Source organism: Pygocentrus nattereri, chromosome 17 (genome assembly GCF_015220715.1).
Source record: "Pygocentrus nattereri isolate fPygNat1 chromosome 17, fPygNat1.pri, whole genome shotgun sequence".
Taxonomy (NCBI): Eukaryota; Metazoa; Chordata; class Actinopteri; order Characiformes; family Serrasalmidae; genus Pygocentrus; species Pygocentrus nattereri.
In genome coordinates this window covers 14,612,824-14,640,034 of record NC_051227.1, presented here as the reverse complement: position 1 = coordinate 14,640,034, position 27,211 = coordinate 14,612,824, and the positions used below count along the sequence as shown (strand labels likewise).

General features: G+C 42.3%; 2 protein-coding genes across 3 annotated transcripts in view; one reads left to right on the top strand and one right to left on the bottom strand.

The window, feature by feature from the left end:
- On the top strand, positions 1-16,333 carry stk25b (serine/threonine kinase 25b). The gene is made up of 11 exons (XM_017706354.2): positions 1-382; positions 4,635-4,865; positions 6,743-6,799; positions 6,927-7,035; positions 7,286-7,443; positions 8,384-8,569; positions 10,573-10,718; positions 12,881-12,989; positions 13,431-13,499; positions 14,707-14,843; positions 16,029-16,333. The coding sequence occupies exons 1-11, from the start codon at positions 353-355 to the stop codon at positions 16,072-16,074; spliced, it is 1,278 nt and encodes a 425-aa protein (XP_017561843.1). The 5' UTR covers positions 1-352; the 3' UTR covers positions 16,075-16,333.
- A 3,173-nt stretch (positions 16,334-19,506) lies between these two features.
- sept2 (septin 2) overlaps positions 19,507-27,211 on the bottom strand; it is a 30,807-nt gene continuing 23,102 nt past the window's right edge. For both annotated transcript variants that reach the window (XM_017706351.2, XM_017706352.2), the window contains exons 11-13: positions 25,722-25,782; positions 25,538-25,632; positions 19,507-22,207 (exon numbers count right to left, since the gene is read on the bottom strand). In XM_017706351.2, the coding sequence (XP_017561840.1) occupies positions 25,546-25,632; positions 25,722-25,782 (148 nt within the window). In that variant the 3' untranslated portion in view covers positions 19,507-22,207; positions 25,538-25,545. The remainder of the gene's footprint in view (positions 22,208-25,537; positions 25,633-25,721; positions 25,783-27,211) is intronic.

Genomic DNA, 27,211 nt, shown 5'->3' with positions numbered 1-27,211 from the left:
GCGCATCGGACGCTATTATTTTCGTCCATCCCGCAAGAGCGATAAATGAAGGATCGTTTTGATAAAGAATAAAATAGTTTTTTCGCGGTTTGTGGTTTGATCGTAGGCCGGCGGTTAACTACATGGATCTGAAGGACACCTGAGCGCGGTTCTGGCCGGGATTCGGGGTCCGGCTGTGGGAGATCCGAGGCCGAGAGCTCGGCAGGCTGCACCGTGTCTGTGTGTGTATGAGTGCGGTAACGTTAATAATAACAACAGCTGGCGGAGCCCCGAGCTGGAAACCAGGAGCCTGAAATCCACATAATTCCCCCCTTTGGGCTGTAAAAGGGGCCGGACCCAGGCTGCAGAGGGGATGGCGCACCTCCGAGACATCCAGAACCAGGTGAGGAGGCTGCTTGGTCAAATCTCCCCGTTCCACCTTAAGTGGTGCAGCCGTTACGTGTAACTGCTGCACCATTTAAGGTGGAACGGGGAGATTGAGGCTGAGGAGGCTGGAGGATGGAAGCCAACATGCAGCTGGTTTGTTTTAATGTCTTGGCTTTTATCTGCTTATGCTGGAGCAGTGTGTTTTCCATCTCCACCCCAGTTGTGGGCCAGTGTGACTCAACCCTGTTCCTGCACGTTTTAGTGTTTTTCCTGAAACTTCAGCTCAATAATGGGCTGTGAATGAGCTGGGACAGTGCAGGGCAGTGGACCTCCAGGACCAGGGCTGAGAAGCACCAGCCATAGGTCACATGTAGGGCAGTGGCCTCCAAACCCTGGTCCTTGAGATCTACCTCCCTGCAGAGTCTAGTTCCAACCACACCTGCTCCAGCTAACTACTACAGTAGTCCTTGATTGGCTGGATCAGATGCATCAGTGTTAGATAAGGAGGAGGCAGTTGGCTTGGACTAAAGCCCAGGAGAAGCAGGAGGAGGAGAAGAAAAGGGTTGGTGACCACCGATGTAGTGCCTTACCTGCTCCAACAACAGCTCATCTTCTCATTCCTGAGCTCTTTGTGAGGTTAAAGGGCAATTCCACTGATTTCTTATATGTGAAGAATTCTGATAATTCAGTGGTTGAGATGTAAACAGAGAGATTCAGAGTGGGTTTGGTGTGAAATGCTTCAGATGTCTTTACAGTGGTGGTGATAGGAACCAGGTGTCGCCATGACTACAACACAGATATAGACATTTACTATCCAGAACCACCAGAGAACCTACATGAGTCTTCTGAGTGTTTATATGGAATGTTGATGATGGTGAAATGGTGGAAAACCTGGAATGATCAGATTTCTCTGGGGACTATTTTGTCTCACAATGGCCTGTATGTACCCGTTTGTCATGAATGGCTTTTTAAATATACAATTAAGGCCAAAACCTTATCTCGAAAATGCTAAACAACAGTGTCTTAGACATGAGGCAGTGAATTCATAGCCATTTCATGTAGGAACCTTCTGTGAGGAGCTTTTAGAGGTGGACGTTTGGTTCCTATCACCACTACTGACTCTTAAGTTTCTCAAGAACAGAGCGTGTCACACCAAACCGCTCTGAAAGGCTCTGTTTACATCTTGACCATCTAACTATAGAGAAAGCATAATTAAGCACTGTGTTTCTGAGCTTTTCTCTGCTCTTATTCTCCAGTAGGCTGGCTCAGTTCTCAAGTCTCATTTCAAATCATATTCCTGTATAACTCGGTCTGTGAGATGTGAACAGAGAGATTCAGAGCAGTTTGGTGTGAAATGGTTCAGATGTCTTTACAGTGGTGGTGATGGGAACCAGGCATCACCATGACTACAACACAGATATAGACATTTTATTTGCTATCCAGAACCACCAGAGAACCTTCTTCTGAGCTTATATGGAATGCTAATGACAGTAAAATAGTGATAAATCTAAAATAATTTAAATATAAAGATTTCATTGGGAACTATTTTGCCTCTTAACACCCTGCATGTATACCTCCACCAAGTTTTGATTAATATAAATTGATTAAAATACATTTTAAACCAAAACATCACCATCAAACAGCATCTCAGTCATCAAGCAGTGAATTCATAACCATTTCATGTAGGAACTTTCTGTGAGGGAGCTTTTAGAGGTGGACGTCTGGTTCCTATCACCACCACTGTGAACAGCTCTGACTCTGTAAGTTTCTCTAGAACTAAGTGTTTCACACCAAACCGCTCTGAATGACTCTGTTTACAATCTAAACCAGTTAATTATGTGGAAAATTTGAAAACATTTGGAGTTCACCTTAAAAGAAATCAAATTGACTAACATTTTAAGAGCTTGATCTGATCCCTCATGTTTTTGTGAGTGATTCACTGATCCAGTGCTGTGTCTGGGATCACCATGAAAATCTCACGTCTCATTTCATCATATTCCTGCATAGTTCAGTGTGTGAGGTGTAAACAGAGAGATTCAGAGAGGGTTTGGTGTGAAATGGTTCAGATGTCTTTACAGTGGTGGTGATGGGAACCAGGGGTCACCATGACTACAACACAGATATAGACATTTACTATCCAGAACCACCAGAGAACCTACATGAGTCTTCTCAGATGTATGTTGTACAGTGGGTTGCAAAAGTATTCATACCCCTTGAACAAAAACATATTTTGTCACATTACAACCACAAACATAAATATATTTCACTGGAATTTAATGTGAAAGACCAACACAAAGTGGTATACAATTGTGAAGTGGAAAGAAAATTATACATGAATCAAAACATTTTTTACAAATAAAAAACTAATAAGTGCGACGTGCAAAAGTATTCAGCCCCCCTGAGTCAATACTTTGTGGAGCCACCTTTTGCTGCAATTACAGCTGCAAGTCTTTTAGGGTATGTCTCCACCAGCTTTGCACATCTAGTGACTGAAATTCTTGCCCATTCCTCCTTGCAAAACAGCTCAAGCTCAGTCAGATTGGATGGAGAGCGTTTGTGAACAGCAGTTTTGAGATCTTGCCACAAATTCTCAATTGGGTTTAGGTCTGGACTCTGACTGGGCCATTCTAACACATGAATATTCTTTTTTTTAAACCACTCCATTGTAGCTCTGGCTTTATGTTTAGGGTCGTTGTCCTGCTGGAAGGTGAACCTCCGCCCCAGTCTCAAATCTTTTGCTGACTCCAACAGGTTTTCTTCCAAGATTGCCCTGTATTTGGCTCCATCCATCTTCCCATCAACTTTGACCAACTTCCCGGTCCCTGCTGAAGAGAAGCACCCCCAGAGCATGATGCTGCCACCACCATATTTGACAGTGGGGATGGTGTTTTCAGAGTGATGCGCAGTGTTATTTCTCCGCCACGCATAGCGTTTTGCATTGTGGCCAAAAAGTTCTATTTTGGTCTCGTCTGACCAAAGCACCTTCTTCCACATGTTTGCTGTGTCCTCAACATGGCTTCTGGCAAACTGCAAACGGGACTTCTTATGGTTTTCTTTTAACAATGGCTTTCTCCTTGCCACTCTTCCATAAAGACCACATTTGTGTAGTGCACGACTAATTGTTGTCCTGTGGACAGTTTCCCCCACCTGAGCTGTGGCTCTCTGCATTTCATCCAGAGTCACCATGGGCCTCTTGGCTGCCTCTCTGATCAGTGATCTCCTTGTTCGGCCTGTAAGTTTAGGTGGATGGCCTTGTCTTGGCAGGTTTACTGTGGTGCCATACTCTTTCCATTTCCGGATGATGGATTGAACAGTGCTCCGTGAGATGTTCAAAGCTTGGGAAATCTTTTTATAACCTAAGCCTGCTTTAAACTTCTCCAAAACCATATTCCTAACCTGTCTGGTGTGTTCTTTGGACTTCATGATGCTGTTTGCTCCCCAATATTCTCTTAACCAACATCTGAGGCCGTCACGGAGCAGCTGTATTTGTACTGAGATTAGATTACACACAGGTGGACCCTTTTGAGTCATTAGCAGTCATCAGGCAACTTCTGAATGCAATTGGTTGCACTCAGGGAAAAGGGGGCTGAATACTTTTGCACGTCGCACTTATTAGTTTTTTATTTGTAAAAAATGTTTTGATTCATGTATAATTTTCTTTCCACTTCACAATTGTATACCACTTTGTGTTGGTCTTTCACATTAAATTCCAGTGAAATATATTTATGTTTGTGGTTGTAATGTGACAAAATATGGAAAAGTTCAAGGGGTATGAATACTTTTGCAACCCACTGTATGTCTGAAGCATCAGGCAATGTATTCATATCCATTTCATCTAATAGCTTTCTGTGATGGAGCTGTTAGAGGCATTAGACATCTAGTTCCTATCACCATCAGTGTGAACAGTTCTGATGAAGCATTTCACATAAGACCACGCTGAGTGACTCTGTCTACATCTTAACAGTTTCAAGTAGGCAGAAACTGTGAAAAAGTGGTGAGGTTCTCCTTTAAGGAGCAGCAGATGGACGAATAGACCAGGATGGCCAGTGTAGGGCTATTTCTAATATGTATGGTGTCAGCAGGGTGTCAACATCTGTACATGTATGTATGTGTATATATGTATGTATATATATGTGTGTGTGTGTGTGTGTGTGTTTACTAATTTAGCAGACACTTATTTAAAGCAAACCACATACATGGAAAGTATACTTGTTTTATCATTACTTCAGCAGAGATTCTGATATGTGCTCCTCGATCTCTGAGTTCAGAATGCCCGTCTTGACCCAGAGGAGTACTTCACGAAGCAGGAGCGCATTGGGAAAGGCTCGTTCGGGGAGGTCTACAAAGGCATTAATAACCGCACAAAGGAGGTCGTGGCCATAAAGATCATAGACCTGGAGGAGGCTGAGGACGAGATCGAGGACATTCAGCAGGAAATCACCGTGCTGAGCCAGTGCGACAGCCCGTTCGTCACCAAATACTACGGCTCATATCTGAAGGTAACCTACTAAGCTACGGTTTCCCCCTTTACCCCAAATGTAGCTAATCGGCCGAGACACATTTGATGTCTTTAGTTTTACGCTGGAGCTGCTGGAGCTGGAAGTACATGCCCCACCTATCCTCCGGTTTTGGACACATGATTTTTCTGCCTTATTTGGGACCGAATTTCTGGCTTCGCTGCTCCACGCAAACGTAACTAGAGGCGATACATGGCTAAAATTACTCTCCTTACTTTGGATGAGAAAGTCGATAAAATAGTCTGAGATCCTGATACCGTTTCCCCCTGAACTCCTGGACCCACTTAAACCGGCAAAAAAGCTACCACATTTGTGTTTTCCTGACATTTATATGTATCTCATACTCAGCCCCTCTCCCTGTTCTGGAGAGTCTCTCACAGCATTTAAAAGCACAGAAGCCCACCGGCTCTTCACGTCAGGGTGGGTAAAGGATCCCATGTTATTGCATAAAGAGGAGATAAAGTCAGTGATCATAGGAGGGAAACCACATCAGCTAATCAACACAGATGTGAACAATGCAGGTCTTTAGAGAACTTTAGCTGATGTTAACAGCCGAGAGATGATCAGTCGTCCCCCTAACGGAGCTGCAGACCACCGGGATAACTTTACTCTCTGTTTCTGGAGATTTAAATGACGTTTGAATGGAGAAACATAAGCGTTAAATATCAGACTGAATGTCGTGGAGCAGAAAACGACATTGTGTCTTGACAGACGTGGTTCTGTAAGTTTGCTAGTTCAGTTAGTTCGGAGTTCAGCTCCAGTCCTGAAACCCCTGCCCTGCATAACTGTGGTTTCTTGGTTAAAATACCTGATATTATCAGCTGATTAATCCCTTCTTGAACTGAACGAGGTGTGAACAGCGGAGAGAAACACTAAACTACACAGTGCAGTGGCTCCAAACCTGGAGTGAGAACACTGAATTAAAGGTCTGTGTCTCTCTAGTCTCTCAGCTTCTGTTGCTTCTTGCAGGTGAATCATTCACAAAGCACAGCAGATTGAAGGCGTCGCACAGCACAGTCACTCCCTGATTCGGCCCACAGAATGGTGGCGACTGTACAGTGTTGCGTCACGTGAAATGCTAGAATTCATAGTATTCGATTGAGTCATTAAGAAGACCACGTCTCCATGTTGGTAAGTGAGCTGTAACTCTGATTCTGATAGAGCTCGACTCATCACAGATGCGGCTCTGCAGGTGGATGAACGCCAACAAACCAGACCAGCGTGATCAGGAAAAAGATGAAAAGATATGTAGATGCTTTAGCTGTGACTCCAGAAAACATTGAGAAGCTAAACTGACAGACTGGATCCGTATGACCTGCACATCTCCAGAGCTCAGAACGTTCCAAACTGAAATTTTACAAAAACATATAAAAGTGGCTACCAAAGCTTTTATATAATAATATCATGCACATACATTTTCCACTCCACCTTAAATGGTACGAAGCCAACATCTTACCTCCAGCGGCACTGCTGTGTCTGATCCACTCGTGCCAGTGCAACACATATTAACACACCACCACCACCTCAGTGTTACTGCAGTGCTGAGAATGATCCACCACCCATATAGTACCTGCTCTGTGAGGGTCCATGGGGGTCCTGACCACTGAAGAACAGGGTAAAAGGGGGTAACAAAGTATCAGAGAAACAGATGGACTACAGTCTGTAACTGTAGAACTACAAAGTGCAGCTATACAGTAAGTGGAGCTGATAAAATGGACAATGAGTGTAAAAACAAGGAGGTGGTCAGAATGTTCTGCCTGATCTGTGTGTTTGTGTGTGTGAGAGAATGGGTGTATATGTAATGCACTCAGAAGAGAAATCAGGCTTGTAATGTTCTGGTATTGTGTGGTTCTTCACAGGGAACCAAACTGTGGATCATTATGGAGTATTTGGGAGGCGGCTCTGCTCTAGACCTCGTAAGTGAAAAGCGTGCTGCTGTAATTCTGCGCTTACATAGAGAACTCACACTTACAGCTTCTCTAGTCAGGAAGAAGAGACACAGCTGAACTCGTCTAATGAGCTGCTGATCTTCTCCTCCTTCAGCTGCGTCCCGGACCGCTGGAGGAGACCTACATCGCTACTATACTGAGGGAAATCCTGAAGGGTCTGGAATATTTACACTCTGAACGGAAGATTCACCGTGACATCAAAGGTGATCAGCAGGAAAACACAGACATATCAACTACGTGACGGTGCAGCGTTCAGAGTTCGATACGATATGGTCGGGTTTCAGTCAGCAAAAATGTAAAAATCTCTCTCTCTCTCTCTCTCTCTCTCTCTCTCTCTCTCTCTCTCTCTCTCTCTCTCTCTCTCTCTCTCTCTCTCTCTCTCTCTCTCTCTCTCTCTCTCTCTCTCTCTCTCTCTCTCTGTGTGTGTCTCTCTCTCTCTCTCTCTCTCTCTAGCTGCGAATGTGCTGCTGTCTGAGCAGGGTGATGTGAAGCTGGCTGATTTCGGGGTGGCGGGTCAGCTGACAGACACACAGATAAAGAGGAACACGTTTGTGGGCACTCCATTCTGGATGGCTCCAGAGGTCATTAAACAGTCGGCTTACGACTTCAAGGTGGGTCAGCTCACCTGTCCGTGCTCCGCCCACAAATCTGCTTTTATCATTTGTGTTTACTGTTGTCCGACGCTCAGTTGGTCTTTCTGCTTGTTGTTGAGCTTCTGCTCGCGCAAGGGTTTAATTTGTTTTAGGCCACTGTGGGCGGGTCTGGATGTATGATTGGGCACTACTGATTTCTGGAACCGTGTTGTGATTGGCTGGCTGTCTGTGGTCATCAAAGCTTTGCTGAATATAAAAACCGGAAACAGGGCTTTCACTCTAGAAGACCACCCAGTATCATGGCATAAGCCAAAACGCTGCCTGTAATTACTTCATTCTGTCTTCCTGAATGTTTGATAATTACGATTAAGTTGCCCAATCATTTGTCTGGACCCGCCCACAACTGTAAAAAAACGAATTAATCTCTTGCGTGAGCAGAAGCTCAACAGCAAGCAGAAAACAGCTGAGTGTCAGATTCATTTTCCTTGTGCGCGAGCGCTTCTCCTTCCGCGGGAATGCTTTTACTCCTGCAAATAGTCTCTGCACGTGAACTGAAAACAATTTTTTGGTTAGTGTAATTGAGATTTTGTGCAGCAAATGTGATTTATAGGCTGAGCAGTAAGTTACTCACATCAGCTGTTTCAGCGCTGCTGGTTAGGTTGGGTTGTAGCGTAAGCAGCTTTCCCTCCTTCGCACTGCCGTAGACAGAAAACATGACAATGTGCTTCTTCAAGCTTCAGACTTCAGGCTACAGCAATGAAGTCAGTCTAGTCTGTGGCATCAGTGGAGGACCCAGCGGTCTGTAACGTTTCCTACTGCTCTGTTTGACATGATTTGTTATCTTTCAGGTGATCAGTTAGAGTTCAGTTAAAATGCCCTTGTTTTGCATCTATTAGTTCTTTTAGCAGCAAGTCTAACAGTCATCCAGAGAACTTATTTATTTCCTTGTTGTTTGTAGGCAGATATCTGGTCTCTGGGCATAACGGCAATCGAGCTGGCCAAAGGGGAGCCACCGAACTCTGACCTGCACCCTATGCGCGTGTTATTCCTCATCCCCAAAAACACCCCACCCACACTGGAGGGCTCCTATAGCAAACCTTTCAAAGAGTTTGTGGAGGCGTGCCTCAATAAGGACCCGCGATTTGTGAGTATTATTGTAGTAGAGAGCTGGAAAAGAGTAGATGATTGTTCAAGTCAGTCTTCCTCATTTACTTATTTAATTTTTATTATTATTATTATTATTATTATTATTATTATTGCAACTTTTTAAATAAAATCATCCTCTCAAGTCATACTAATCGTCCCTCCAGACATTAGGTTTGGATTCTTAAGTCCTTCTTCTGGAGTGTTTGTGTTCTCGACCATTTGAGAAATGCTATAAAGTAGCTTTGCGGGAACATTTGGTGTGAAAAGATTTGGTTCTGAGACCTGAGCTGCTTCTGAAGCAATTGTAAAACATTTAACGTTTACACATAAGACTGCAGACATCCAGGGATAGATTACTGACCAGGCCAATAGGGCCAGTGGCCAGGGGGCTCTGACTGCCAGGGAGGCCTGAGGCAGCTCACAGACTGGGGACTGTCCACTGCAGATGCAAATATTAAATACACAGAAAGCCCTTAAGTGTGTAATGACTAAACTATGGTTAAAATGAAAGCCTCGCCTGAAAAAGACGTCGTCTGAATGGCAGCATATGTTGCCAAAACATGTATATATAATTCAGCATTAATGGTGCCTTCGCAGATGAGCACGTCACATTCAGCATATTCTCTATCAGTCTACGATGCAAAGAACCTACGATGCAAAGAGGCCTCATACAAAGGCCTCTCTGAGTGTTCTTGATTCTATGTTGAATCATTTTTTCTGTCTAAAGAACCCTAAAGAACAATATTTGTATTTTTTTTTCTTTGTGGGTTATAAATTTTAGCAATGCTACTCAATAACCGAATCCTGCAGAACCACCATCTTCAATCCTGACTGGATGTCCCATCAGTGATCCATTAGTCCAGAGGTCACTAATAGGTGGACCACGGTCTGAGTCTGGACCCAGACACTGTCCTATGCAGACCTGGACCTACAACCGATAAACTATGGAGAATTATTTAATTTTGATGGGTTGGTCCTATTTCAATCAGCGTAACTTTTCTGGCCTTTACAGTAGCTTTAGCGGCCCAGGATACATAGACCAATCGCATGTGTTGTAAATATCACATGTGATACTACTCAGCCAATCAGTTCTGTGCATTATGATGAGCTCTGAGACTTGAGTGAGTGACCTCACACAGGGGAGAGACGAGGCGAGAAACAGCAGTCAGAGAAGAAAGTGAGTCAGAGGGTTATTTCACATGACGTGCTCTAAAAAGAGAAAGCTGACAGTAAATGTTGTTGAAATTTGACTGAACTGGACTTTATTTGGTCTGATATTCAGCTGTCGACTGTATAAGATGTTAATATTCCTACTCGGCTACTTGAGTAAACAGTATGTGGCACTGAATCATGATGTAAGTTAGATGTTATGATGTTCTGGACCTTGAGGAAATTTTCTCTAACTGGACCTCACTGAATTGTAATTAAAGACCCCTGCATTAGTCATTAAATTATTAAAGTCTGCCCATAGAGTAGTTAATATAATTAAATGAAATAAAGCCCCCTCAGCCCAAACCCTGCCACGATATTTAAAATAGTTAAAAGCCCCCTAACAAAAATGTGCAGAAAGCCATTGATCAGTGGTGGAGAACGAATAATTTTGTTAGTTATTTATTAAAGTTATTTTTCACATATGCACTTTTTTCGTTTGTTTTGCGTTTTTTTTTTTTTTTTTTTGGTTATTTATTATTGTCAGGGTGTGGGAGGTGGGGTTGAGGGGTCTTTTGTCCTCCAAAAACACCATTAACCTCTCTTAATCTGGCTCATTATTAAAAACCATAAAAACATTTTTGACCATTATGTTTGCAAGCCTATTTTTATGAACTACATTGCTTAGCAAGAGATTTGTTTGTGTATTATTATTATTATTATTATTATTATTATTATTATTATTATTATTATGATAAATAAATCTGGTCATTTATTGAACATGGATGTATTTTATCATAGTGTGTAAGTTTTTGCTTAATATAATTTGAGTTGAATTGTTCTCTTCCACAGAGGCCCACAGCTAAAGAGCTTCTAAAGCACAAGTTTATCACACGCTACACCAAGAAAACGTCATATCTGACGGAGCTGATCGACCGCTACCGCCGCTGGAAGTCTGAAGGCCATGGAGAGGAGTCCAGCTCAGACGACTCCGACATGTAAGACATCACTCCGTCCTTTCATACGTAATGCAGCTCTCTCATTTAAAACAGTAATTCAGGGTGGTGCAAGTCCAGTCCACGGCGATGTCCAGGTATAAATACGTGTAAATATAGCAAATTATAGGTCAGTAAGTAATCTAATTCAGGCGATGGAACCCAAACCGCCTCACCATGTTGCATACCTAAATCACACAGTAAGGTGTTCAGTATCTCTAATTGACTTGATTGTGTGGTTTCTGATACTGTATGTACACTGTACGAAGTCTGTGCCAGTTCAGGAGCTACATCCTTTGAAGGACACAGTCTACGAAGGCATGTTCTTCAAAGGCTGAACTGAAATGGGAGGCTCTGCTCCACAGCAGCCGCTGTTCCCACCCTTACCATCACATCATGAAATGCCGCTCCTGTCAAGTTCTTTTAAAGATCCTTAAAACTTTGATTTTTTCTTTTTTCATTTATTACAGCTGGAGATGCTTCTCTCTGTCGGCTCTTTGCTCCCTAAAATAAAACGTTAGAGTAAGTTGTGCTTCAGACCACATTGGCATTTTTTAACATTAGTATCATTGGCTGTTCAACTCAGTTTAAACCCAATACTTACATTTAAAGTGTCTCTTCAGCCGCTGTTCGCTCCTCTGCTGACGCCACCATGTTCTTGATTCCTCGCCAGCACACAATCAACCTCGGGATATGTTGGCTGGTGAACGATCCACCCGTTGGATCCTTCATTGGCATAGAAAAGGGCACATTTCTCCATCACATATGAAGGAGGCTTCGAAATGGGACAGTCTAGTCACGCTGCTGTCGGCCTTTAACCTCTTTCTCCAGGATATATTTCGCTTTGTCCATCTGAATTTACACGACCGAATCATAAGGCAGATTATTCAGCAACTGCATGAAATAAATGTAGATTTTTATTTTATTAATTTTTTTAATAAAAGTTCCCCTCAAATTAACAGAACATGTGTTTTATGATCTACACATCACTATACGCTTATAATATACTGCTGAAAGCCAAAATTTCAGACGCTCTTTGTGTTATTTTATATTAGTAATGTTTCCAGAGCAGATCACTGAAGAGACGCCGTCTGTTTATAGTTTATAGCCCAGATTTGGTGAAAAACGGCTCGACTTTCAGTAGAAAAACAAACTGAGTTCAGCTTCTTTTATTATAAGGGTTTAAAATGACATCACCATCTATTTGACTGGAGAGAAGAGTTACAGCCTCATACGACGCCCAGCTTCTGAATGGAGCTTATGAAATATGAACGTTATGAAGAACACGAGGAAGTGTGTTTTGGAACCACTGGTGGCTCCAAGGAGTCAGAGGTTAAATGCAGCCTCTGAACTGGGACAGAGCTACTGTTATCTATAGTCATCTTGAAGTCTGGATTTTGTCAATACTTGGTCTATTCGGAGTCATCCATCCGATTTCTTTAAAGAGTGACCACCTTAGTGCCAAGACCTTGACCTCCGCTAACTATGGTCACTTATCTGTTTTACACTTTGTGTAAACCGAGTGAGACACTTAGCTTTTGTATTGTGTCCGACACACTTAAAGACGGTTCTTCAAGGGTTTCTTTCCTGAATAAAATGGTTGAACACTAGAAGAACCTTTTGCAAGAATGTGCTTTGTGAGGGTGTTCTTCAGTTTGATGGAGATTGTATGTGGTTCTTTTGTAGAACCTTATTGGGGGGGGAATATAGCCCCGAAAAGGGCTCTTCTATTGTTAGGATGTCTAGCTTGTAATGATAGAAGAACCTTTTTTGGTGCTGCATAGAACCCTTTTCGAAATGGTTCTGTATAGAACACAATGTCCATCCAGCTGAAGAAGCCTTTCATGATGCAAATAACCCTTTAATCATTTAAAGGATTCTTTGACTGTTCATGGTTCTATGTAGAAGCCTTGAAGGACCATGTTTTTTATTTGTGGGTTTTAAAATTTAGCAAAGCTACAGAATAACTAATTCCTGGAGAACCACCACCCTTCAACCCTGACTGGATGTCCCATCAGTGGTCCATTAGTCTCGTGTCTGTGTTCGATGCTACACGCCTTGAGCAGCTTATCAGTTGTGTTAAATTAGGCCTGGTACTAAACTAGGACTCCACAGAATGGTGGAAACAATAACATACGACTCTGTGTTCTGTCCCTTTCTCGCAGGGACGGAGACGGAGACGAGAGAGATCAGTGTCCTATGTGGACTTTCCCCACCGTCAGGCCCAGCTCAATGAACAAGCTTCAGAAAGGATACCCGAACACAGACTCAGAGGTGAGATGCAACCAGACTGCAGTAAACACCTTCTGTCGCAGCCAGGAATTGGCCCGTTTCACCATGAGCTGTACTACAATCCCCAGCATGCACTGCAACATAAAATGTGTCTATGGGACAGCACCATAAAAAGGAAAGGTGTCTAGTTCAAGCAAAAAAGGCAGGTGAAATTTCCCCGTTGTGGGACTAATAAGGGTCACTTAAACTTAATTATTATTATTATTATTATTATTATTAAAGCATTCAGTGTCTATTTTACTGTTTACGGTTTTGGCACATTTTGAATAAACCATGTTCAGTTTGACACCCCTGGTGTTCATGGTCTGTGACTTGATGGGGAAACTCAAAAGGACATGCCGTTTGTTTTGCCGGCTTTATTAAAGCACAAACACATGAAAAAGCTAAAATAGACTAATAATGTTTTGTGTGACTGATTCTCAGGCCGCAGAGGTGAAGAGGCAGCCCAGGTCTCAGTGTCTGTCTGCACTCGTCTCGCCCATCTTCAGAGAGGTAAACTTCTCCACATTCTCAGAGTGGGGTCTGTGGGCCCCCAGGGGGTCCTAACTTATCACTAAGAGGTCTTTGATTTCATTCATTTATGCATGGCATGACTGTGATGGAGATGACTGGTGCCACACTTGTTTATTTGTGTAGGATTACATTTTTTCTGTAATGCTACACTATATGGACAAAAGTATTGGGACACCTACACATCACACCCACAGGAGCTTTTATGAATCCCATTCTAAATCCATAGGCATTAATATGGAGTTGGTCCCCCTTTAGAGCTCTAACAGCTTCCAGTTTTCTAGGAAGCTTTGTAAGATGTTGGAGAGTGCCTATAGGAATTTTTGTTCGTTTATCCAGAACAGCATTTGTGAGGTCAGACACCGATGCTGGACGAGAGGGTCTGACTCACAATCTCTGTTTTAGTTCATCCCAAAGGTGTTGGATGGGGTTGAGGACAGGATTCTGTGAGGGTCAGTCAAGTTCCTCCACACCAAACTCGCCCAGCACGGCCTTTACGGAGCTGCTTCATGCTCTGGGTCTCAGTCATGCTGGAACAGAAGGTTCTTCCCCAAACTATTCACACAAAGTTAGTGTACAAAAATCCCAAATCTCTTGGTGCTGAAACATTAAGGTTCCCCTTCACTGGAACTAAGGGTTCTAGGCCAACCCCTGAAAAACAGCCCCATATCATTATCCCTTCTCCAACAAACTTTACAGCTGGAACAGTGCAGTCAGGCAGGTAATGTTCTCCTGGAAATCGCCAAACCCAGACTGATCCATCAGACTGACGGACAGAGTAGCCGATTCGTCAGTGGGGTACGATGCACTGTGTTGACACATTCCTCCCATAAACATTTCTGTGCAGTAGTAGCACTTCTGTCAGTGGACACCCTGATGCTGGTTTGTCCCTCCGTGGTCCACACTGCTGACCAGGAGCACACCACAAGCCTTGCTGTTGCAGAGATGCTCTGATCCAGTTGTTTGGCTATAACAATGTGGCCCTCTGATATTCATGCCTGTCCATTTCTCCCACATTTAACACATCAACTACAAGATCTGACGGTGCGCTCACCGTCTAATCTCTCCCAGACCTTGAATGCACTACTTTTTTAAAATGAATCAAGTGTTCGTTTCATCTGTGAGCTGTTACATTTTGTCTAGTCTGTGTGTTTTGAGGTATTTAATCTTGTCTGAACTTTTCCTGCAGTTAAAAGAGAAGCGGCGGGCAAGTGGTGGAGGAATGGGGGCCATAGAGGAACTGGAGAACGCCTTTAACCTCGCCGAGGAGTCCTGCCCCGGCATCTCTGACCTGCTGGTCACGCACGTGATGGAGAGAGTGTGCAGGTGAGTCACTACACCTGTGAGTGTTCAGTAGGATCTTACACTACACAGCATTCAGGTGGAGCAGTCATACAGATCAGACCTCTTCACGTGCTTTGTTTCTTGCGTTACTGTCTGTTTGCAGAGGTCTTCACTATTAGAGCAGAGGTCTTCAGACTGGTTCTCAGGGCCTCCCAGATGGTCCATGTTTTTGCTCCAACCCATGTCACAGTTGCATAGAGATGGAGCAAAATTTTTGGACCATCTGAGGGCCCAGAGCTGGAGAACATTTAAGTATTTCGAATTTTCAGTATAATTGAGAATGTAGGAAAACTAATTCTGAGTGGTTCTGATGCGAAAATCATTCATTACATTGGTGGTGATGGGAACCAGGGGTCACGATGACCACAACACAGACATTTTATTTACCATCCAAAACCACCAGTGAACCTACATGAGTCTTGTGAGTTTATATGGAATATTGATGGTAAAATATCTGCAAAAAAAAATTCTGTAGGGACTATTTTGCCTCACAACACCTTGCATGTACCTTTCACCATATATAATCTATGGTGTAACACTTCTGTGAACAAATCAGACTCAGTAAGTTTCTCTAGAACAGCATTTCACACCAAACCACTCTGAATTACTCTGTTTACATCTTAACCATTTAATAATGTAGAAAATTGGAAAAATCTGTGTGAATCTTTTTGCCATACCATTTTAAATAGGATTACACAACTGTGTAATTAGTTGTATAGTTATATAATTAATTACATTTGTTATTGATTCTTTATGGAGCCTGAAGTCTGCACTTTTGACTTTTGCTGTTTTGATTTCAAACAGTTACAAAAACACTGCAGTAACTTTTTAATCAAATTCAAATCGTAATGAAGGACGGAAAGACAGGAAGAAAGAAGGACGGACGGAAAGACAGACGGAAAGACAAAGACAGAGGGAAATACAGACAGAGAAATAAGGACAGAAAAACAGATGGAAAGACAGACAGAAGGCAAGAAGGACAGACAGACAGATGGAAAGACAGAAGGCAAGAAGGACAGACAGACAGATGGAAAGACAGAAGGCAAGAAGGACAGAAAAACAGACGGAAGACAGACAGAGGGAAAGACACAGGGAAAGACAAACAGAAGGAAAGAAGGATGGAAAGAAAGAAAGAAATTGACTTTTTTTTTCTTCTCTACTCTTCAGGTTCGCTCTGAATGGAAACGGTAACACCGCCCCATCGTCACGGTGAAGCGCCACCTGGACCGGACCTCTGACCCCTGACCACATCCCAGCCAGTTACCATAACAACCATACAGATCATGTACACCCCCCCATCTGCCCTCTCCACCCTCACAGATCTTTTAATTAGTTATAATTAAATATTTTTACAGTTACAGTTTCTTTATAGAATGCAGAGTATTTAAGAGACAAAAAAGCCATGACATTGACGACGCTGTGTTTACCTGTTAGAACAAAAATCCTATTATAAAAGTTTATGGAAGTATTGATTGGTCTTATTTATTTATTTGTTTGTTTGTTTGTTTGGGTCACATTTGTGAAACGTCCATTTGATTCGATCACTGTGGAAGACCTTCACCCTGATGGCTAATCTGGATGCTGTTTTGGGTTTATGAGTCATAATCCTGCAGGCAGGTATTACCAGAATGATGTCATGGAAGCACGCAAGTGTTTTTCACTGAACAGATAGTCAGTCTGAACCTCACAAAGCTCTGTCCACTCTGCTCGGTGTCCGGGGGCTTGGAAGCTGGCACAAATGAACGACGTAACACGCTGTGAACAGACCAGACAGTTAACAAGTATTTAATTAAGAGACAAATAAACTCACAATAAATAGAGCCAGATTGAAAAGACCAAAAGAGATGTTAATATCTGTATATATATTATATCTCCAGAAGTATTCACTCCCCCATCCAAATCACTGAATTCAGGTGTTCCAATCACTTCCATGGCCACAGGTGTATAAAGCCAAGCCCCTAGGCCTGCAGACTGCTTCTACACACATTAGTGAATGAATGGGTCACTCTCAGGAGCTCAGGGAATTCCAGCGTGGTACCGTGATCGGACGCCACCTGTGCAACAAGTCCAGTCGTGAAATTTCCTCACTACTAAATATTCCACAGTCAACTGTCAGTGGGATTATAACAAAGTGGTGGTATGAGTAGATCAGACAGCAGTTCTACTGGACTTTTTAAACACCTCAGTGTCACTTCTGGACTGAGAATAGTCCACCAACCAAAAATATCCAGCCAACAGCATCCTGTGGGCAGTGTCCTGTGACCACTGAAGAAGGGCTAGAGGAAGACCAACACAAACTGTACAGCAGCAGATGAGCTATCGTCTCTGACTTTACATCTACAAGGTGGACCGACAAGGTAGGACTGTCTAATAGAGTGGACAGTGAGTGGACGCAGTGTTTTAAAAAACTCCAGCAGCACTGCTGTGTCTGATCCACTCATACCAGCACAACACACACGAACACACCACCACCACGTCAGTGTTACTGCAGTGCTGAGAATGATCCAACACCCAAATAGTACCTGCTCTGTGAGGGTCCATGGGGGTCCTGACCACTGAAGAACAGGGTAAAAGGGGGTAACAAAGTATCAGAGAAACAGATGGACTACAGTCTGTAACTGTAGAACTACAAAGTGCAGCTGATAAAATGGAGAGTGAGCATAGAAACAAGGAGGTGGTCAGAATGTTATGCCTTACTGGTGTATTTTCACTGGGCTCTAGTTTTACACTGCTCTCTGGTTACTACCCTCTGCTCAGGTCAGTTCAGGTCATAGCCAATGGCGGACGTCCGTCTGTCTGCTGAGGCAGCAGTATTCAGATGGGCCGGTGATCTGAGAGCTTGTAGTAATCCGTGCTGTCACACTGCGACCTGAGTCATAATACACTGCAGCTATAAAGCTGTGTTTGGAAACACACATCAAATCCATACACAGGATATCTGAGCATTAATACAGCACCGCACAGCACTGATGTCCAGCCACCACAGCAGGTATCTGCTCAGATTCTCTGTGGTAGAGGTCTAACTGAATACCCCTGTACATAAACACAGTAATGTGTGGCACAAAGGTCCAAACAACATCTTCCCTATCCCAGACTTTTATCATGGCATTATGGTAAGTTATGCTGTGATGAATAAAGGCATCTTTAGACGTATAAATGTTACTAAAGCAGATTTGGGCAGAATATAGTTAATAAATCTGCATGTATTTTAATAACTAACTGTAAATTACACATGATTAGATGGGTCACTGTCTGCCCCCTTGTGACCTGTAGTGGAAATTTTTCGCATGAACAGCAACAAAACAGGTCAAAATGAGACTGGGCAAGCGTGGGTTTGGTGGGTTCTGGTTGGAAAATGAACGCTTTAGCCCATCTGCTTGCAGTGTCTTGTGGAAGCCCCAGTTGTAACTTTTTAAACCTATTAATAATAATTGTTATTCTGTCATTTCTGGTGAAATTTGTCTTAAAACATTTAATTCAGTAGGTAAAGTCACCAGGAGGGTCAATTTGGTAATGAGAGTCAATAGTAAATTACTAATGCAATAAAAACACACTTTTTTTTTGTTTAGAGAGAAAAAACTCAAGGCTTTGGACGTGATTTACACTATATATCCAGAAGTGTTTACTCACCCATCCAAATTACTGAATTCAGGTGTTCCAATCACTTCCATGGCCACGGGTGTATAAAACCAAGCCCCTAGTCCTGCAGACTGCTTCTACAGACATTAGTGAAAGAATGGGTCGCTCTCAGGATCTCAGTGAATTCCAGCGTGGTACCGTGATCAGACGCCACCTGTGGAAGTCCAGTTGTGAAATTTCTGTCGAACACCTTTGGGATGAATTAGAGCGGAGACTGTGAGCCAGGCCTTCTCGTCCAATATCAGTGTCTGACCTCACAGATGTGCTTCTGGAAGAACGGTCAAAAATTCCCATAAACACACTCCTAACCCTTGTGGAAAGCCTTCCCAGAAGAGTTGAAGCTGTTAAAGCTGCAAAGGGTGGGCTGACATCATATTAAACCCTATGGATTAAGAATGGGATCTTACTCAATTTCATATGCATGTGAAGCCAGACAACGGAGTACTTCTGGGAATAATAGTGTATGTAGCATTATTCATGTATTACTGGTATTTCAGAGGATTCAGTGAAATTTATTGAGGAAAAAACCTTTAGGTGTTAAAATCCCATTAATTTTTGTCGCAGCTCAGACATAATGTCAACTACAGAATGACAACACAGACATCAGTCAGTCCTCAGTGAAAGACATCGTACCTAAAAGACTTGTACAGGTTCTCTGGTGGTTCTGGATAGTAAATAAATTATCTATATCTGTGTTGTAGTCATGATGACCCCTTGTTCCCATCACCACCACTGTAAAGACATCTGAACAATTTCACACCAAACCGCTCTGAATCTCTCTGTTTACACCTCACACACTGAACTATCCTGAATTGTTGCAAAATCAGTGAAATTCACTTTTGACAAACAGGAAAAAGACTTTCCATGCTGACAGCCACAACGTTGGAATACAGTACAGTGGGAGCCCTTGTGCTTTTACATGAACGGCGCAACTAAAGTGTAGTTATAATAAAGGCACAGCATCACACAATCACACACAACAAGAAGAAATAACTAATGTATCGTATAAGCTTTCATAAAAACCTTTATTACAATACGAGATAATAGCCAACAAGTTTATTAGAGAAAGTTCTCAAACCGTACAAGTGGAATGTTAACAGATTCCAGATAAAACTGTGGACAGTGTCAACCAGTTTAAGGGACTAACTGGAGCTGAACAGATGGGAAATCTCCCATATCAAGGTCTTTTTTTGTTTAAAGAGTTGATGAAGACTTACAGAATGGGCAGTAGGTGCACACAACCACACAGGTCACCTTCACAGGGTGAGGGCTCATTAATATTAACGTAGGGCCGAGGGAGGAGTTATTTGGCATGCGTCAGGGCCCAACACTGTACATTAACACATCACCGGGCTGATACTTCACTGCACTCCTGGGTGTATTACCGCACCAGTCAACTTCACACCGTACAGCTGTTTCTGACAGCTGTGGGACAGAATCCACAGAGGCACATACAGTATACGTAATCACCACCACAACCACGTGAAAGAGCGGCCACTCCTCTTTCATAACAGTACAAATCAGCTGCCACTTTTTATCTGCTCTAGCTCACCTGCAGGGCTGCACGATATGCTGCTTGTTAATCATCATCGCGATACTGGCCTTTGCAATACAGTTAACGCATTGTAATATGTAAATAAGCTTTCTAATCTGACCAATTACAGCCCCAGATGCATTTCTGTGGCTGTTTTAATGAATCACAGTGTTCATGCTTTCCAATAAAAGGCCTTGATGTCACACAGACCTCTGAAGTGGTCATGCCCAAATAAGGAACTCCAGGTCTCATCTGGTTATCTCTATGGGAAAAACAAATGGGTTTCGGGAAATTTTGTTGCTACTGTGCTAAAAGTTGGTACATTTTTTGTAGCTCCAAATCCAGATGCTCAGAATTATGAAGCCGCTAATAAGCCGCCTACATTACTACATATTACAAACCAACATTGACTCGCTGTTGTCGGAAAAAACCTTGTATCTCCAAAAATGGTAACTTTACAGGAGAAGGAAAAAAACCTACTTTAGTTTTAATGTGAGTCAATGGAACCAGACTTTTTTCAAGTAATTTTGGGCTGTGTCTTTTGGTCCATTCGCCATGAAATGTATATACATTGTAAAGGGCAACAGGCATTATTAAATGGTCAGAAACCGAAAAACGACAAAGATGGAGACACAAGGTTTTCTTCGATATAATAGCGATATAGTATTGATGTATAATCAAGATCAGATCAGTGTGCAGTGTTGGCTTCCTAGTAGCATTATTCATAATTTCACATACACTTATTGGTGGTGGTGGTGGAATCACTGTATCGCGTTTACGACATTTTCGTTTACTACACAGCGCTGTAGTGCCAATTTTAGAAACACTGCTTTTTTTCCATAGAGAAAATCTTAGTTCGTAATATGGTTAATACAACTACAGAGGCCTACTGGTTCACCAAGGCTCTATAGGCATTGGTGGGCTTGTAGCAGGTATGTAGCTTTATTCATATTTTCACTGCTAAACGACCTCGTAATTCATAGGATCCAGTGACACTTGAGAGGAAATTGTATCAGGTTTGGCACATTTTGGTTCACTAGGGTGCGATAAAGGCCATTTTAGAACCACCATTCACTTTTTCCAAAGAGAAATTCTGCGTAGTTCCTAAAAGGGCATGATGTTGACTTCAGAGGTCTACTGGTTTACCAGTCCTTTATAGGCATATTGCAGGTGCATCATAATTGCAGTACTAGAAGTGTGTCATCATCACGCAGCCCCAGCAGGTAATTTAAGCCCTTCATGAAGTGGAACAGGTATGCTACAACAGCAAAAGCACTAGCAGGTCACCAGACCTGGATGATTTAAGCCAAAAGTGAGGACCATCCAAAAGGAATGTTCTCTAGTTCTCCTCCTATTGGATATGCCTGGATTTAGGCTTAAGATATCTGGCTAACTGAGAAACACTAGCCAGACTAGTCACAGTATACTGAATAGTATATTACCAACCAGCTGAGGGCCACTTCACTACTCTCCTGGAAAACATTCCACACCACCACTTAACCTCCAAAAACTGGTGCAGCACCCATCACAGTAACGATCCAAACCCTGCGCTGCTGCAGTCTTCTCACAGTGTTTGTTCTGGAGCCAGCTGGCAGGTTCCCCGTCCCGTGATCAGGAGGACTTTCAGTGGTAGAGGAGCTGCCACAGAATGTTAAAGGAATGACTTAGCCAAATATGCTAACGTGGCTAATTAATGAGGATGCTGGCCGCAGGCTTTCATGTCCTACTTCTGTCAGCCATGGTTAGCGCTTTGTGCTGTGTTTCCTTTAAGAGACTCTACAGCAGTGGGTTCTTACTGAACAGCAGCAGCGGCAGCAGGTGGCCTTCTTATCAGATTAAAAAACAAAATGTATTAAGATGCTACCACATAAATGACTCTGCAATTAACAAGAAAAACTACTCACTGGTCTGTATACTTCAATTTGGTTATAGGCATAGTTCAATAGTTTGGTACAAATTATATAATATTAGAAACAGCATTTGGGTAAATAAAAAATAACAATAATAACAATAATAATACTGCTTACAAAAAAGAAATAAAAAAAACATTATCCCAAGTAAGAGTAGAAGAAACTAAGAAAGTGGCAAGCATAACGAGACATGCACCAGCCTCCCTTCCGCTCCTGCCTTCTGTCTGTTTTCTGCTGGTCATGCTCAAACAACAGCTCTGCACCTGGGAGAAGAAAACAAAGGTATATCCTGACTTCTAAAGGCAATAATGACACTAACAACATTTAATACATACCAATGTCCACAGAAAAACAAGTATCTTCAAAATGGTAACTTTACAGGAAAGGACAAACCCTTTCTTTGTATTTAATGTAAAGTCAATGTGAAGATATTTTATTCCAAGTCATTTTAGAGCATTACTATTGGTGCATTCATGAGGTAAAGGACAGCCACCACGATCAAATGATGCAGAAATCTAAAAATTGACAAAAACGGAGATACATGTTTTTCTTTGGACAGCTATGATATATAAACTACTGCAATTAACATTAACATGAGCAATAAGTGGACACCAAGTGTAACTGTACTCACTACTCCGGTACTCTACTACTACAGTCTCAAATTTAAGTCAATATGATATCTTTGAGATTCATTAAGCCACTGCTGCAGAATCTGCCCTCCTTTTCCAGGAATGTCTTATTGTTTTCCAGGACATTGCAGCCATAAAGGGCATATTCAAATAACGAGATGCAAACTCAAACATCTACAAGCACATATCTCCCAAAATCACTAACTGCAAGGAAATAGGTTGGATTGAGTCAGATGAGTGAACACGGTATTCCTTCAGACGGATCCTCTTTAATAGTCATCTCTGCTATAGATGCTCGTTATGAGGGTTTGTTTGGGGGGACAGACTCTCAGGATGGTTGTATATGCAGGACGTCTTCAGAGTGGAATCTGACTTGAGGCGATGGGCACCACTGAGCCCAGTGTAGGGCTTTCAGCGGCTGTTCTTTGGGAATGCAGTTTTTAAGATGAAAAATGGCCAGATGTGAACAGCTATCTATTGAAACGCATCTTTAACAGGCATGGGCATCATCAGGATTTTATCAATCCCGAGACTTCTTAACAATACCAATACTTGTACTGTTATTGATTCTACTCTCCAAAATTTGGTGCAAAAAATAAAGACATGACATGGAAAGATGCGAAAAGATTCACAAAGATGAAAAGATGTGAAAAGGGTGGTTAATCGCTGTTTTAAACTATCCTTTATGGTCAGAACACGACAAAAACTCACCAAACAGTGGAACATCTCACAGATCTGTCAAGGGACAGTGGGAGAAAGGTTCTGATGAGCTGTTATATCAGCTGGAAAAGCACAGCTGCCGTTTTTGAAATAGACATAATTTAAAAAAAGGAAAAGATTATTTTTATCTGTCTGGTGACGAGACTCGGCTATCCCGTTACAGATGCTAAACAAGTGGCCACAACAGCGCTAAACTGTTTAGTTACTCAACAACGCGACCAGCAAACATCAGCTGGCAGTGATGGATCACACCGTCTTACTGCCAACAGTCCCACCACTTCCATATCAGAGCATATCACAGCATTCAGACACCAGCCTAGTTTGAGGGGTGAACTGCAATATCAACACCAGACAAACAGAGTCCGACTTTCAGCTGCGTTTAAACTGAAAGCGGTGCTTTTGTGTCGTGTTTGATCTACAGTATCATCAATTCTCCGTGTTGTACGGGTGACGGAGCTGCTTCAAGTTAGCCAGATGCTAAAAAACAGCTAGCCTGGAAAGATGGAGCTCTCCCGCTCTCCAGTGCCTCACAGCTTCCTCAGTTACTGTCGTTTAAATCAGGGCTGTAACTGCATGAACCACTTCTTTCTTTCACTGCTTGTGAATGCACTAATACTCAAATCTGACTGAGCTGTAACAGTGCTGTAGTTGAGAGGAGCAGACGTGATTTAACGCTGCTAAAGCTGTTAGGATGTACAGAAAGCGGTGAGTTCACTGTAGGACAGTTACACCACTGATCTCCTCACTCAGACTCGGTCACAGGAGAACAGATCGCCAGTCGCTCCTGTCAAACAGGGAATGTATAACTCCAAGTTTCACATGTTGCTAAAGTATATGTGGCGACCCATTTTTACTCGTCAGCCCCTCCCTCTCTAATCATGTTGAAAAATTCAGAAGTGTACCCTCTCCTGGCGTCAGCAGAGTAACGTCGCATTCCTTGTAGTAGAAAATGCCACCAGGGCTGTTGCTGAACGTGGGAGTGTGAGAGTGGAGTACTATATCGAACATTTATCAAACATTTCTTATCGCTCTATCGAGGAAAAGTTATATTGCGATAATTATCGTTATAGTTTTATCGCCCAGCCCTTGCTGAAAATATTAATAACTATAAGCAATACAAAGTTAGTTGCTCTTGGTTATCAGGACAGCTCACACTAGCTTCAAACTTAGGCTACCTAGCAGTCGGTGATTTATGCTGTGCTAGCTACTGACTACCAAATTCAGTACAGATTAAGCTTAATATTATCATTTCTCCCCGATAAGCTGATTATCAAAATATCTTAATTATTCTCTTAATGCTGGAAACATTTTCTGATAAGGACATTTAGATTATCAAACTATCCTACTTCAGTTTTAACACATGGCTTCCTATTCGCAACTTTGTGGCTCAAATTTTCCCATTCCACCTTAAATGGTGCAGCAGTTATTGTAGCGCCTGAAGTGGCAGAATGGAACTGCTGCACCTATAAAGGTGGAACGGAAAAAAATCTAAATAAAAAGCTGGTGAATAAGAATAGCTTCATAGTTTTATTTTCTGAAAAGGTGATTTAAGCCCAGAGTTTTCAGCCTTTTCCACGCCAAGGCCCACCTGTGTAAACTACAAAGCATAGCAGCCCACAGGAAGACATTTTTTTAATGCAACTTTTTCTTTTCTTAAATGATGACACTGAAAACCTGAGAATCAGCCACTGTAGTTGTTAGGAGGTTAGCAAAATTTGCAGGTATGTTTAAAAAATAAATAAATAAATAAAAATAAAATAAAACTAAAAAAAAAAAAAGGGGGAGAACAAAAGAACAGAAATGTACGTGATAGATGTGGACTGTGATTTGAAGCTGCAGTTCATCACATTTTATATTGATTATAATGTGAAAAGATCAATTTATAGATTTAGATAGATAATTTATTGAGTTAATCTTTTTCCCACTTAAGTTTTTATGACAAAGTGACATTACCACCAGAGAGTGCTCCACAGCCCACTGGTTGTCCGTTGTCCATAGGTTGAGAAACCCTGATTTAAACCTTCAATTTTGTACCGGATCTCAATACCCATCCCTAATCTCTAATATATTAACTACAAACTAAATAAGAAAACATACTCATTATACACATCATACAAAACACACTGGAAAAGTGGAGTGTCCCCATAGTTTTGGAGGTACAAGTCTAAAATACATTATTATCAGCAAAAAATATATATCCTACACAAGTGTGCGCTATTCTAGAAGTCATTTGTATGGGCTTACTGTTTCGTTCACACGTGGGGTCCATCTCCTTCGCCATCGCCCTGCTTCTGCATCTGTGCCTGCATCTTAGCGATCATCTCCTGCATTCGTCTCAGCTGTAGCATAAACACATGGGCAGGGTTAGTCAGCAGGTTTTGCTCATAGCTATGAAAGTGACCTGTGAGTGGTGGGCGTCTTTGTGTACCTCAGCCTCCTTCTCCTGCAGGATCATGTCCTTGTCCATCTCCTCTGGGTCCGGACCCTTCCTGTAGGACACAGACACAACAAACACACACGAGGTGTAAGGAGCCTCATGCTCAGCTCCGCTTTAGTTCACTTGTTTTAAGTGATGGTTCAGCTAAAACTGACCGTAGCTGACAAGTAATTGAAACGCATGCCATCTTCAGTTAGTCTGGTTCTAACTTAGTGCTGACCGATTTGGGTCAAATATCCTATTGTGATTTTTCTGACTAATATTGCAGCTGATTTAAATAGCAAATTATTTTCAATAAATTGAGGTTCAGGCCTTTTTTTTGCCACAAAGACCAGAATATCCTCTTTTTCTGGCTTGACCACTGATTGTAATATGCCAGACAGCCAATAAGCTGTGGTTGTGAGGTCACAACACATGGAGGTTTGATTGCTTCTGATTAGTCTAACTTTATAGGTGCACTTTGTAGTTCTACATTTACAGACTGTAGTCCATCTGTTTCCCTGATACTTTGTTAGCCCCCTTTTACCCTGTTCTTCAGTGGTCAGGACCCCTATGGACCCTCACAGAGCAGGTACTATTTGGGTGGTGGATCATTCTCAGTACTGCAGTAACTCTGACATGATGGTGGTATGTTAGTGTGTGTTGTGCTGGTCTGAGTGGATCAGACACAGCAGTGCTGCTGGAGATTTTAAACACCTCAGTGTCACTGCTCGACTGAGAATAGTCCACCAACCAAAAATATCCAGCCAACAGCGTCCTGTGGGCAGGGTCCTGTGACCACTGATGAAGGACTAGAGGATGACCAACACAAACTGTGCAGCAGCAGATGAGCTATAGTCTCTAACTTTACATCTATGAGGTGGACCGACAAGGTAGGAGTGTCTGAGTGGACAGTGTTAATCCCCTGTGTACCCTCCATCTTATTTATCTACCTCAGACTCACTAATTGCGTATATGTAAATGTGTACAACTGCACGTCAAAGCTTTTATTTCATAACTTATATCACTCTACAAAAACTGGACATTGGAATGGGGCAAATACTGGTGTAGATATACTGTGTATATATTTACAGCCTAATGTGTATATATTTTTTCTCATGTATTTTTGTATTTCAGTATGAATAAGCACCCTACGCACCTAAGAATGTGCTGTGACAAACATGATTTGATTTGTAACTAAAAGTTACTGATACAAGATAACGTGGCTTAAAATTTACACTGTGACAGGTTACGCTGCCTCAGCTAATTAACCAATAATTGGCCTCTTTGTGGGCTGAGCACTCCTAACGGTAAAATCAAAGAATCGCTCCTGGCTAAAACTAAACAAACTTCATACACTGAATCTGATTTCTGGCTGAACCATCGCTTTAATCCCAAAATCCAAGACTGAATAATATATATCATTTATACTCAGCATGTAGAAGTGAGGCTGAAGTGAGTCACCAAAGAGTGTGTGTGAAGTGAGGCTCGGAAGGGCTGAG

Excerpts from the sequence above, each read along its gene's own strand:
- stk25b (XM_017706354.2), top strand. The coding sequence starts at position 353 with ATGGCGCACCTCCGAGACATCCAGAACCAG. Across the intron at positions 8,570-10,572 it reads TCAATAAGGACCCGCGATTT|AGGCCCACAGCTAAAGAGCT; the intron begins GTGAGTATTATT and ends TCTCTTCCACAG. Across the intron at positions 12,990-13,430 it reads ACCCGAACACAGACTCAGAG|GCCGCAGAGGTGAAGAGGCA; the intron begins GTGAGATGCAAC and ends ACTGATTCTCAG.